This window comes from Lissotriton helveticus, chromosome 12 (assembly GCF_964261635.1).
Source record: "Lissotriton helveticus chromosome 12, aLisHel1.1, whole genome shotgun sequence".
Taxonomy (NCBI): Eukaryota; Metazoa; Chordata; class Amphibia; order Caudata; family Salamandridae; genus Lissotriton; species Lissotriton helveticus.
The window spans coordinates 898,354,036-898,368,176 of NC_136073.1; the positions used below are offsets into that span (position 1 = coordinate 898,354,036).

General features: G+C 48.5%; 1 protein-coding gene across 1 annotated transcript in view; it reads right to left on the minus strand.

Annotated features, from left to right (window-relative positions):
- KIF1C (kinesin family member 1C) overlaps positions 1 to 14,141 on the minus strand; it is a 710,488-nt gene that overhangs the window by 271,725 nt on the left and 424,622 nt on the right. Inside the window, exon 8 of the mRNA XM_078671146.1 lies at positions 2,406 to 2,483. Coding sequence (XP_078527272.1) covers positions 2,406 to 2,483 — 78 coding nt within the window. The remainder of the gene's footprint in view (positions 1 to 2,405; positions 2,484 to 14,141) is intronic.

Genomic DNA, 14,141 nt, shown 5'->3' on the forward strand with positions numbered 1-14,141 from the left:
CCTGCCTCAGACGCCACAGGGGACGGAGAGACAAACCCAGGGTTGGGCGACTCGTCCAGGCCACTGGCATCACCCAGATCACCTACCCAGTCCACATCGTACTGGCAGGCACGGGATAGAGGGTCCTCAGACCCCTCCCAACCCTCTCCATACTCCTCCTCGTCATACCCATATTCTGGGTCGACGATATAGACATCGGGGTCAACGGGCCCCATCGGCGTCGGATCCGGCGCCGATCGACGCCGGTCCGGCTCCGCGTCCGGAGTCGGGGAGGAAAGGGGGGTGGCGCCGCGCGGCGTCGGCGCAGGTGACCCGACGCCGGCCGGAGCCGACGGCGGAGTCGCTGCACCACGCGGGGGCGGTACCACGGGCTGTCCCACAGGAACCGACGCCGGAGAGGCCGGGAGACCAGCCGGCGACGAACCAGAGGGAACCAGCGGCGCCGGGGCCGGAGCCACCGGCGGCGCCGGGGCAGGAGCACCCGAACCGCTCGGGCCCCCAGACGGGACCGACGGGCCCGCAGGCGCCGAAGGCCCCGCCGGAGAAGACCTCGCCCTCATAGCAATGAGGAAGGCCTCGATCTCCTCACGCGACGCGCCTTCCCCAGGGACCGACAGGTGTGGGGCAGACGGCGTCGGCGACCCATGCGGGACCGCGGGGGTGGGGTCACCCGAGCCCCCGGCCGCAGCACGCGGGCGTCGGGGGGAGTCGGGGGTGCGATGGCGACGCCCCGACTTCTTGTGCTTACCTGACGAGCCGGAGGAATGGTGGCGACTCCCGGAGCGCCCATGGCGGCTCCGCGATCGTTCCCTCGACCGCTCCCTCGACCTCCGACCGGACCGGGACCGCTCTCGACGCGGGGCCGACACCCGGAGCTCGAGAAGCTTGCGGGACCGCTCCCGCCTAGCTTTTCCAGTCAAGGCCCGACAGTCGACGCAGGACTCCACGTCGTGGTCCGCGCCCAGACACCGGAGGCAGAGTCGATGGTGGTCGGTGACCGACATCATGCGGTCGCACTCGTCGCAGCTCTTAAACCCAGGCATCCTACCGGCACCGTAGAAGATTAAGTTTTATAAACACTTGGTCAAAAGACCGGAGTACTGCTCTTCGGATCTGCGCTAACTGGCGCGGAAAAAAGAAGAACTGACGTCAGCGCGCGGAGGCGGCGTCTATATACTCCAGCGACGTCATCACGGCGCACGACGCCGACGACGCGGAGCCGCAGGGGACGCCTGCAGACGACGCCTACCGACGCGCAGGGGTACTGCTACGCAAAAGTTTCCGGATCCAGACTGACGCCTGGGGTTATTCTAAGGTAAGGAATCTAATACTAACCTGTTTCTTTCAGATTTTAGTATTTAGAGGCATCCCTGAACCTTGTCTCGGCAGACACGAAGAGAGAAGAAAAAGAACCAAATAAGCCGTGCTGAAAGAAGGAGGAGGACACTAACTGCCTTGGCCCCAGCTTTACAGGCCTGTACAAACTTCGACCTGCTCCAGTGAAGTCCTGGTGTGTCCTGCAGCCAGCAGCCCCCAACACCAGATTCTGCAGACTCGCCTCCTTTCCCCTATCATCCAACACATAAAAAGTGTTCCGGAAAATCTAATCTGCAATCCCTTGCTAAAAGGCCATCATGGATTTTTTAAGGGTAGCCTGGTCTCTATCCTCCCTCACTTATATTGTCTGGGTCTCCACTCTCCAGCCACAGGAATACAGTAAATACACTTCCCACTGACTGGGGAAGCGGTCTCCACCCTCCATCTTGCTCCATGCTAAATCCAGCCAATCCAAACTGGATTCCACAAGTTCTGACAATTATACTTGAATGTCACATTGAATTTATATCCCATATGTGTGCCACACACCCACTACTCGTATCCTTATGCAACATACATACAGAATTTCAGTGGTCGGATCTGGGTGGTGCATGGAAGAGGAACTTGACAGAAGTGAAGACCGCACTCCTCTCTGGCACAGGAAAATATCTACTCCAGACAATAATTCACAAAAAACTTACACTGCCACCACAGCTTCATGTCAAAATCCCAGGACATGGACAGTAAGATCCATGCAGATGAAATAGGGCATGTTTGGTACAATCCTCCAGGTCGCATGAATAGGTTGATGTTAAGATGTACAGGACTAAGACTCAGCACACACTACAGATTAGCAGGTTAGTATCAGGATTTTAACTGCACATGGAGTTGGGTCACTCAGGGCAGGGGTACATTTCTGCCCAAACAATGGCACATACAAAAAGAAGGGCTGGGGAGGGATTGGGAAAAAGATTAAAGAGTTCATGAATGTTGCTATTCGTAGTGGGCTTCTAAGAGATACGGTTAAACATCAAAACACCACTGGCAGATATACAAGGCAAAATAAAGGTTAAGAGAAGGCAAGTTACCTTTAACCGCACTCCTTTGGCACCAGAAGAATCAGCTCTTTCACTTCCTGCCAAATCCACCAGACTTATTTTACTGACCTGTTCAAGAAGGAGAAAAGAAAGAAACATTTAACAGTCAATGCTGATCACTTGCAACAATGTACACCATTAAAGCTCAACTCTCCAAGTTTCCCCTTGCAAATCTAGGATTTATTTGCATCTTCTCCAATGATCTATTTATGTAAAAGTGATCTTTAAGAAAGCTCCTACACCTTTCAGTAGGCCATGGAAAAGGTATACAGACAATGCAATGAGGGCCCTCCCATTTCATTTTACTCATGATATTTAAATTGCGTGATGTTACTCAACTCCCAAGACATTTACTTTCAAACCAGACTACACCTGAGCGCTTTAGCAGGGATTACCATGACTGTGATGACAGAATAACATTGAGCACTGCTTTGCGACCGACATCTCTCCTTTGTATCACTGATGTTAATAAGGGGGCCCTTCAACAGGGAAGGATTAGGTTACTTACCCTGTAAGCATCTGTTCTTGGAATGCAGCGCTGTAGATTTACATGCTTTACGTTCTCCTGCTATTTAGTAGTGTTGGTTCTGGATGTTTGCAAGTTGTTGTTCTTCAAAGAAGTCTATTCCAGTCACGAGGTAAGGTGACTCTTCCTTTCGGTGACAGTGCATACGGGCATCAACTCCATTGTTAGACTGTTTTCCAGCAAGAGTGTGAGAATGGAGTGAGTAAGTAAGTGTAGTACGGAGATGTTTAATCCTGTACAATGTGAATATTAACCGCAACAACCATAGGTTCCGGGGAGGAAGGAGGGTTCAAGTGAATCTACAGCGCTACATGCCAAGAACAGATGCTTACATAGTAAGTAACAATCTGATCGAGGCATGTGCACTGTAGATACACATGCTTTGCCTAGACTGTGTACAGCAGTACTCTCCCAAAGTGGTGGCTAACCAGTGGGCGTTGCAGTTGTCGCTAAATAAACTAGTTACCTACCTGTAACAACAGTTTTGCAACTTAACTCTTCTAGATTCACATACTGTGCATATCCCGCCATCTAGTGGTTGAAGTCGGAAAGTGCTCTTGTCTTTTTTTCTATGATGGGTGATTGTGAAACCGTGTCTTACAAGCTTGTTGACGTACTAATATATCCACCCAATAGTTATTGGTAAAGGTGTGTGGTGTAGACCATGTAGCTGCTTGTAGGAAAATAGGATCTGCTTTCATGGTTACCCCCACTTTTGCTGGTATCAGTATGTTTTTTGACTAGTCTGTCTGGGATCCTTCTAATCAGGACCCCAGCTACTGTGCTTGCTCCCTAAATTTGACCCAGTAAGTACATGGTACCACCGCAATTGGCTACTGATGTACACTTGTAAGTCCCTAGTATAGGGTACTAAGGTATACATAGCATAGGTCCACCAGGGGTCTCCCATGGGCTGCAGCATATATTATGCCACCTATGAGAGACCACTCACACTGTGATTCCAGGCCTGCCATTGCAGCCTGTGTAAGCTGGTGCTAGCACCACTTACGACAGATATACATTTTCTTATATCTGAGGTCACTACAGTTAAAACGTATTAAGTCACCCCTAAGGCATGCCTTTAAATCCTGAAGGCAGGGTGCTGGGATTTAAGTGTGAGGGTGCCCTACAGGAGCAGGACACCCCCTACAAATTAAGCACACTCTGTTAGGATCAGTCTTGGGCTTCTTCCTACCACAGTCTGGACACTTATCAAACTGAGATGGCATTTATGAGTGAAAAACTGCACATTTTCTGTCAGAAAATGACAGAAAAACAAAGAGGCAGACCAAAGATGTCTAGTGAAGTAGTTAGTAGCGAAATCAGAAGTGAATTTTGAAGAGAAACAGAACATTGGTAGAGCTCAATGCTCCAGGGACCTGAAAACAGGAGCCGGAAAAAATAACTGCAGTAACTGCCACTGGCTGTGTATGATGGGATACTGGTGGTCTCTGGAATCTTAAAGGCACAGCTTCTACTTTCAAAGACATATAATGGCAGCCTATGGGGCTATTATGTCTTTTCCTTTCATCTCTATCATGAATATTGTTTTGTTTTTTTAAAGGAGATTATTCTGTGTGTTTAATACTACAAAAAAACTACACAAAATTGAGTATACTGGCTATCTTTTTTCAATTCTATATGAATATGCAGCCAGTGTAGCCTATGTGTTTAGGCTGCATTATTGTCTTTCTATCTCTTAAGTGTCTTTGCAGGCCTTCCTGAAGAAAGGTGAAAAATATCTACTTAAGATATATCAAAAGAAGTGCTCCAGGGTCCCCGCGCATGGGCGTGAAAATTCCGGTGCTTATGACTATACATGGAAATCCTCTACAAGACAAACCTATTTCTCTACTTTCCTCTGTTCTAGCTTAGCTCAGCAGCAGGAGGGCCGAATCGAGTCTGTGGTCAGCAGCAGAACTAGCTTGCTGGCATACCCTGAAAGGCTGTTACCAGGAGTACAGGGAGGGTACCATAAGGCACCCTCACACTTATAACAAAGCACCCTGCCCTCAGGACCAAAGAGCCTGCCATAGGGGTGACCTATAGGTTTAAAGTGCAGTGACCTCAGATATAAGGAAACTTATATCTGTCGCAAAAGGTGCAAGAACCAACTCACACAGGCTACAATGGCAGGCCTGTAGTCACAGTTTAAGTGGACTCCCATGGGTGGCACGATAGATGCTGCAGCCCAGGAGAGGCCCCTGGTGTACCTAGGCCCTGGGTACCTCAGTACAATATACTAGGGTACACCAGTAGCCAATAGCGGAGGTACCAAAAGTACTTTCCATTGGCAATTTAGGGGAGCAAGCACAGTGACTGGAGTCCTGATTAGCAGGATCCCAGTCATACTTGGTCAAAATCACTCTGACACCAAGCAAAAAGTGGGGATAACCATGAAAGCAGATCCTACTTTCCTACAGCAAGTCTCAAGAAAGGTACTAATGGTGCCAGTCTCTCCCCCAAACTTTTTGCAAGAATCTTGTAATCCATGTTTAATAACGCTAACGGTGTATATGAGTCTAGTGAGGAGGGGTCCCTATGGGGCTTGGGGAAGGAAATAAGCATGGCCCTATAAAGGGAATCTGGAAGGCGAGAGAACAAGAGTGCTTCACTCTATAGACACTGTAGGCGAAGAACCAGTAGGTCCACATAAGCTATCTAGAATTCAGCCGGCAGGCCGAACGGCCCTGGTGTTTTCCCAGTAGCGAGTGCCTGTCAACCCTCACAAAGTTCAGCCGGAGTGATGGGGCAGTCTAGTTCCAGTCGCTGTTCTAGGGTGATGCGAGGAAAGGACGGAGAGGAAGGAATCTATGTCTTGATGGGATGGTACTAGCGTTGAGCGACATAAGGAGGCGTAATGGTTATACATGTGTATTTTAATTTCACACTGCATATAAAGCAGGGTGCCTCCAGGTGGCCGGACCAGTCAGCAGTCGCATGTACCCTAGCAGAATGGGCCTCATAGTGTAAGCATCGCAGGTGCTCCAACAGGGCTGCATGTTCATCCTGAGCCCTTTCGAGACCAAGCGCATGGGACGGCACAGTCACGGAGCAGATCTCAAGCGCAAAGAGGTCACGTTTGATCTTAGAAAGCTCACCCTCCACCTGTCACCGCATACCGCAACCCAGTCTCAAGCACCGGCCCCCTGAGCGTCACCTTTAGTGCGTCCCATTATAATAAAGTCGAGAAGGCTGTATCAGTATTCAGCTCAAAGTATTCCTCAATTGCAGTGCTGAATGATACTCGAAAGGGAGGATTCTCTAATGTAGTGGGCTGCAGACACCAAGAAGGGACCGGAGGGGGCCCAGTATTGAGGGTTAAAATCACCCTCCAGTAGCCATGGAAGTCCGCTCTACTTGGACAGTGTCTGTGCGATCTCCGTAGGAACGCAGCATGTTATGTTTTGGGGGCACAGATTTTTCCCTGTAAGACAAGTTTGCCATCAAGCCTGCCCTTAAAAAAGATATACTGGCCCCCTAAATCTATCGACCACATCAACTTGAAAAGGAGTCCCTGGTCTGATCCAGATGACATAAAATGAAATTAAATGAAATATGTATTTATAAAGCGCGGTTGCTGCCCTGGGGCGTCCAAGCGCTAATAGAAGGTGTATTTGCTGAACAGAAGAGGTTTCTGCTAGGAGAATTAATGGTGGGCATTAAACAGGAGGGTTTTCAGCTGTTTCCGGAACGAGAGGAGGTTGGGGTTGGACCTGAGTTGGAGGGGAAGGAAGTTCCATTGTTTGGCGGCATTGAGGGAGAACATCCTGCCACCAGCTCTTGCTCTTTTTATTCTGGGCACTGAGGCCAGAAAAGACTGACTTGATCTAAGATTTCTGGTGGGGTGGTACTGGGTTATTAGTTGGCGGCCAATTGCTGGACCTGTGCGCCAAAAAGCCTGGTGGGAGATGCACATCGCCTTAAAGGCGATTCTTTGTCGTACGGGTAACCAGTGCAGCTTGTTCAGCCCCTGTTTGACTGATTGTCTGCGGGGCAGCTGGAGCAGTGTTCGGGCGCTGCAATTCTGCACTATCTGCAGCTTTCGTAATGTGTATTCCGGGGCGCCGAGATACAAGGCATTATTGAAGTCCAGCCGAGATTGAATCAGGCCCTGGACGGCTACCTGTTTGGCCTCCATAGGCAGGAGAGGGAGGACTTTCCTCAACATCCGGAGAAGACCAAAACAAGTTGCGGACAGTTTCGTGGCCTGAGTGTTGAAGGAGAGAGCCTTATCCAGCCAGACCCCCAGGCTCTTTATGTTATCTTTGGGGGCTGGGGGGTTGCCTAGACAGGGAGGCCAGAGACAGTTGAAGTGTACCGGAGATGTGGGTCCCGGGAGCATCAGCTCCGTTTTCTCCCCGTTGAGTTTCAGGGAGGATGAGGTCAGTCAGTCAGTCAGTCAAAGAAACTTTATTCGGTTATTTAAAACCATAAAAGCAAGACATGGTATACAAAACAAGTTTAAAATTCAATTAAACTTATAAAAAAAGACATTACTACACCTTCATAAAAAGCACAAAGAACCGAATATTATTAAAAATAAATGACTGTAAAAGCAAATTTACATGGTGTCCAACAAAAGTTATACAAGTGTCAAAATTTGGTTGTTAGAAATAGCAGCCATTCTTAGTTTATTTTGTCTGGCAGCTGCTGCCAGAAAACAAGCTACCCCATATGTTGTCTGTACCGAGTTCAGCATCTGTAAATATAATAATGCTGGCCGTACCTGGACAAAGTTCAATTTTTTCAGGATAGGTACCAGGAATTTTTTGCGAGCCACCAAATAATGTTCACAAAGCATAACTAAGTGGAGGGTGTCCTGTGTGGAAAAACAGTCGCAGGTACAGAGGGGTAAGTTCTCTGGTAAGCCCCACTTTGATTGTGAGCCAAGCACAAGGTGTATTAGATTGAACCTGAACCTTATGAGTAAAAAGCGATGGTAAGGCTTAGTAACATATTTCAAGTAAGGTTCCATGGCTAAAGTTGAGGAGAGTTGAAAAAGTGATCGTACCATTGGTTTACCTAATTCAACCGTTTCCCTTTCAGCCTCCAACAGGTTTTGAAAATGCAGCTTGACCCACTTTACATCCTCTTTTTTTAAATTGTGGGGTAAAGAGTACATTTCTGGACGCCCAAGTCTCGCGCATGCCGCTCTAACATACGCCAGCCACGGGATGTTATTGGCTTTATCCAGAGACAGACAATCTTTGAGGATGCAATGATTTAGACTGATTTCCTCGTTTGTCCACGTTTTAACCCAATATATCACTGGGGCCATTTTTAGGAGGTCAGTAACGTGACCCAAGCCTAATTCGTTATGAATTGTGTGTATAGGGGAAGATTTAGGTAGTGATAATAAGGCTCGCAAAAAATTATTTTCTGCGATCTGAATGCCTGGGCATGAAACATAGCCCCATATGGCAGCCCCATAAGAGGCAATTGCCAAACATTTAGCTTTGTAGATGCGGGTCATAGCTTCCATAGGTTTTGATCCCAGTTTTTTAGAGAAGTGCAGGAGGGCTGTAGTGGATCTAGTAACTCCATTCTGTTTTAATCTCATTTGTGCACCCCATGTTCCTTTCTCATCGAAGGTGACGCCCAGATAGCAAAAGAAAGGGACCCTGGAAATTGGTGAACTATTACAGCTAAAAGATCTGATCTTCGTGTGTTTTTTTCGTGAGCCTGTAACCATAACATGGGATTTGGTCGAGTTGATTTTAAGATCGAGAGCTTCCATGAAGAGGCCAAAGTGATCTAAGAGTTTTTGAAGGCCTGTGCCAGTCCGAGCTAAGAGGACGGCGTCGTCCGCGTATAGGAGGACCGGAATAGGAACCCCCCCCATACGCGGAATATCTGGGGTGACTGAGTTCAAAGAATTACCTAGGGAGTTGATGTACAGTGTGAAAAGGAGAGGTGCCAGAATGCAGCCTTGTCTGACACCTCTTCCAGACTTAAACTTTGCTGTGCACCTTCCCTCCCTGTTCACCCTAACAGATGCAAATAAATTTGAATGAAGGTCGTGCAGAAAATTAACCAAAGTTATGTCCAAACCCATATTACCCAAAATAGACCACAGCTTTGAACGATTGACCAAATCAAAAGCGGATGATAAGTCCATGAAACCCAAATAAAGGAGTCCCCCCTTCACCACTGTGTACTTGCTGATAATTAAGTGGAGGTTGAGACACTGGTCCATAGTCCCTCTGTGTGCTCTGAAGCCATACTGTAACTCCGAGAGGATCCTGCTCTCTCCAAGCCAATCCTCAAGCCTCTGCAAAATGACCCTGCCCAAGATCTTAACGGCAGAGTCCAGCAGGGAGATTGGCCTGTAGCAAGCCGGGTCCCCCCTGTTCCCTTTCTTAAATATGGGCACAATGATAGAGGTGGACCAAGAGGAAGGAAAACCAGCTGAGGGTATTGCGTTAAAAACGTTCATTAATATCTTCGACCAGAATTGGGGGTATTGGATGTAGAGATCTGCAGGAACCCCATCAGGGCCCGGGGCTTTGTGTTTGCTTGTGTCTCTAATCGCCCTTTCAACCTCCAAACTACTAAATTCCATAACCAGGTTAGGGGATTTATGGGCATTATCAGTTAGACCAGGTGCTGTGGATTCGTAGATCTTTTCGAAGTGGGCTACCCATCTATCATCTTCTATTACACAGTCCATGTCGGTCTTCCCTTCATTAGAAAAGAAGGGTTGGTTCACAATGGCCCAAAACTTTTTGCTGTCTCTCTGTACATCCGTAGATAAAAGGCTCTCCCAAGCTTCTTCCTTGATTCCAGATTTACGTTTAAAAACTGCAGTTTTGTAATCCTTCCTTAAATTGGCCACCAACGTCCTGTCCCTAGGTTTTTGTTTTAGCGCTTTCATCAGAGCACTATGTTTCTGGGAACATTCTTTATTGAACCATTTCTGGGGTTTCTTACTCCTTAGCCCGATAGACCTTAGCTCCAAGTTCTTAGCAATCCTTCCGCATATCTCCTCGTATGCGACTACTACATCCGGGCCTCGAGCAGTTGGGTCCAGACATACTGCCATATCCGCCTCTGACTCTTGGGCAAGTGAATGGAAGAAGTGTTCAGGGACTATTTGTTCCCATTTTAGGCGCCTTCCCTGGTCTTTAGTTATCAAGTCCCTTGGGGCTGCCACATCTGATGGATTATGGGTCCGGAAACAATCTAGGTCCAGCATCAGGAGGACAGGATTGTGATCACTGAAACTAGCAGTGACCACCATGTACTCGCGTGCCTTGGCTAGTACCCCAGATGAAACAAAAATGAAGTCTATAATAGTATTAGCGTCTTTCCCCACAAAGGTTGGAGCTCTGGGATCGTTCCTACTTTGGGCAAATTCAAATAAATTTAAACTCGCCAGGAAAGACTCAAGACACTCACCCTCAATTGTATGCACAAAATGGGGGATGGCTTCCGTCGGTGAGCCCCCATAACTGTCATTAAGGCAATCACCCTCACAGGGGTGAATATTAAAATCACCCAAAATAATCATCTCTATGGGAGAGGTGCAGTCGATTCTATAGGCTGACAAAAATTGTAGTAAGGAAGTCAAATGTTCATTCACAAATAAAGACTCCCTGGAATTATAAAAATTAACCACTAAGAGAGGTTGGAAGCCAGGTAAGGTCCATTCCACGACTAGCGTGTTTGGAGGTGCAGATTCCAATTGTTTGAATGCCCCTACCAACTCCAAGGAACACAATGTAAGTAGGCCACCTTTTGCCCTACCTCTTGCACTAGGAGCTGCTGGGGTAAAAAAACTACGAAAGCCATCTAGTGCAAAATTAGTTGTGGTGTCCCAGGTTTCTTGCAGACCCACTACGTCGTATTGTTTTACAAACTCTTGCCATATGGGGTCCAACGCCTTTGCATTTAGACCTGCCACATTCCAGGTAAGGAATTTACAAAGTTGGGGAGGTGCGACTGGGAGAAAAGATGGTGTGCCCCGGTTCTGCGCCTCCAACGAACTATCAGAGGGAGTAAAAGGGAGTTTGTCAGTAAACAAAAACGATGTTGCCACTTCCTTATGAGGGGTAATTAGACTGGACTGATGCCCCATTCCCTTTGGAGAGCCCCACATATGTCAGTCCACCCAGTCTGTGTTTGAGAGGCATTCAAAACGATTCGCCATTGGGAAGTACAGAGCATTGGGAGGTCCGTTTCGCTGTTGGGGGAAATGATATAGTTGAGAAGAATGCGGACCAAAGGAAGGGCCACCTTGAGGTGGTCTGCCTCCTCTATTCCCAACCAGGTTCCAACCCCCACCCCATTCCTCCTCCCATCCAGGGGTTTGTGGCATCCAGGGAGGATTGAATCTCTGTCTGGGTTTACGATCGTGAGAACCCTTAAGCCAACTCCATCGATTGTCAGCTTGATTGTGTGGGAGATAAAAATAGGAGAGAGGTCTAGCAGTTACTGTGCTCGCCTGGTATCTCGGGGCCCTTCTGCTAAAAATAAATTCTACGACCTCAATATTCTCGAAGGTAATCACTACGCAATCCCCTGGGAGATTTTTCCTATTATGTCCTACCCATGGAGCTCTCTCTATCATCAAGATATTGCAGGGAATATTTGGAGGGAGAGGATAATTATTGGCTAGCCAGTGGCATACTTTATTTTTTAGGGTCTGATATGACTCTTGTTCAGTTGCGGGTATCTCTGTGACCCCAGTAAGTATAACAACATAGGGACAGGCATCTGGAGGCAAATGGATATTTTTCCGGACCTTACATTTAACATTATCAAGTGCTTCAGGGATTGTCGGTTGGGATAGACCATCCCTAGAGGTAGCCTGAGGAGTTAAATTTCAGTTGTTTTTTGAAGGTGTATGGCCGGAGGCAGTTTTCTTAGTTCCCTCTGCTGAAGGGGGCTTATTGTTAGAAATAGTTTGAATTGTGGTATTACTATTATTCTTGGGCAACCCTTTATCGGTCTCCAATATTTTTGTAGAAATCGCCTGGGGTTTTAGTGGTTTAGGCTGATTAGAGATCTGGGCAGTTTTATTATTTAAGGAGAAACTAGGGGCACTTATATCCTTGTGTATGTTTTTAAGGACAGTTTCAAGACAGCGTAGTCTTACCTCTATGGGTTCTAGCAGTGATTTCAACATATTGAAAATCACAGAGTTGTTAATAGTTAAACCATCCTCCTCCTGTGGTGGCGTTATTGGAGGAGGATTATCAGCGACTACACTAGACTGTAAAATTTCCTCCAGGCTTGGATCAATTAAAGTGTCGTCTGGTAGATTTAGGGGTAAACCAACCTTGTTTGGGAGTGTCCCCTCTGTTGAGCTAGTTTGAACCTCAGAGAGCTTCTCGCTGTTAGTGGAATTAGGGTTGGTGTGTGTCTGGCCCTTCTTTCGTATACAAGTAGTTTGTTTGTTCCCCTTCTGTTTCTGTTTAGGAATAGCCCCTTCAATCCTGCCCCTCTCACTTCTAACGTTAACATCGGTGGTATCACAGGTGTATGACTCTTGCGGTTGTGTACCACTCAGAGTTAGAATATTAAGGTTAGGTGAAGCCTCCAAGTCCTGAACGGTGTCAGTGTTACTATTAGAGCCATCCATAGCCCCAATATCTCCGTTGCTATGTATTAGAGCCTGGGTTTCTGGACGGCAAACAGTGGTAGGGGTTTGGGCCAACGCAATCAGACCCAATGATGAACGTTTGGCCATGGCCAGATCTTGTGATACTCTCCTGTCCATTAATACGATTCCTTTGTCAATTAGTGCGTGTGTGCGGGTAATAAAGTCATCCAGTGTCCCAGTAAGTTTTTTAGCACTAGCAACAGCCATACTTCTAGTTTTTCGAGTGGACATAACCTGTATGCCCTAGGGGTGCAAAGTGCGAGCAAGATTGCTACAATCGACCAGGGTCAGTGGCCCAGCCCGGCCTCCTCTGGCCTCTGAGGGCCACAGAGGGCCCGCCCTTTGCCCGGGCTTAGCCCCGGGCACTCCCGCGCGCTCCCGCGCAGTGTGTTGGTCCGATTCTTATAGGCGTCAGTAATTAGGGCGGGTCGGTCAGGGAGAGCGGGCCAGGTGACTTGGCCTCTGGGAAGCCGGGACTCCTGGGAAAGCGAGTCCCGGACCCAGTGCTCGCAGCCCTGTCTCTCACTCTCTCACCCAGCAGGGGCCAAAAAACGGATGTGCAGCCTCAACGCAGCGGGACCCGCGCAGCGGGTTCCGCAAGCTGCTGGTCAATCCTTCCCTCGACGATGTCAACTCCTTCCTTCCTCCACAGGGCAAAAAGTCAGTGTGGCGTTCCCGGGTTCCTAAACGGGCAGAATCTTTTTCACCTGATTCTGCTGGGCGGGGCGGTCAGGGAGAGCGGGCCAGGTGACTTGGCCTCTGGGAAGCCGGGACTCCTGGGAAAGCGAGTCCCGGACCCAGTGCTCGCAGCCCTGTCTCTCACTCTCTCACCCAGCAGGGGCCAAAAAACGGATGTGCAGCCTCAACGCAGCGGGACCCGCGCAGCGGGTTCCGCAAGCTGCTGGTCAATCCTTCCCTCGACGATGTCAACTCCTTCCTTCCTCCACAGGGCAAAAAGTCAGTGTGTCGTTCCATCCCTTAACTGCCTCCAAGCATTTCAATAGTCCTGATGAAGATGATTGGCCGTACTCCTGCGCCAGGGAAACCACTAGCTGAGTGTCATCCGCGTATGAGATGATTTTGGTACCAAACGGATGAACAACCTCAGCCAGTGGTTTCATATAGATATTAAAAAGCGCAGGGCTTAGGGAGGAGCTCTGCGGGACTCCACAGTTCAAAGGCCTGCTTGTTGAGACAGTATCTCCATCAACCTAGAGCTCAAGAATGATTCGAGCCACTGCAGTGCCCCGCCTACTATTCCTACGTCCGTTATGTGGCTCAGCAAGGTGACATGGCTGACCGTGTCGAAAGCAGCGCTCAGGTCAAGGAGGACCACTGCCACTGATCCCCCTTGATCTAAGATCTTTCGAGTTTCCTCAGTGACTGCTATCAGAGTGGTTTCAGTTCCGTGCTTAGGTCGGAAGACTGTTTGAGTGGCGTCTAACAGCTGGTTATTCTCGAGAAAGTCCATTAGGTGGATGTTGACATGTTTCTCGAGAATTTTGCTCACCCATGGGAGCAGGGAGATCGGACAGTAGCTGCCGGGATCCTCAGGATCGAGGTTAGGTTTTTTGAGCAGAGCCCGGACCTTGGC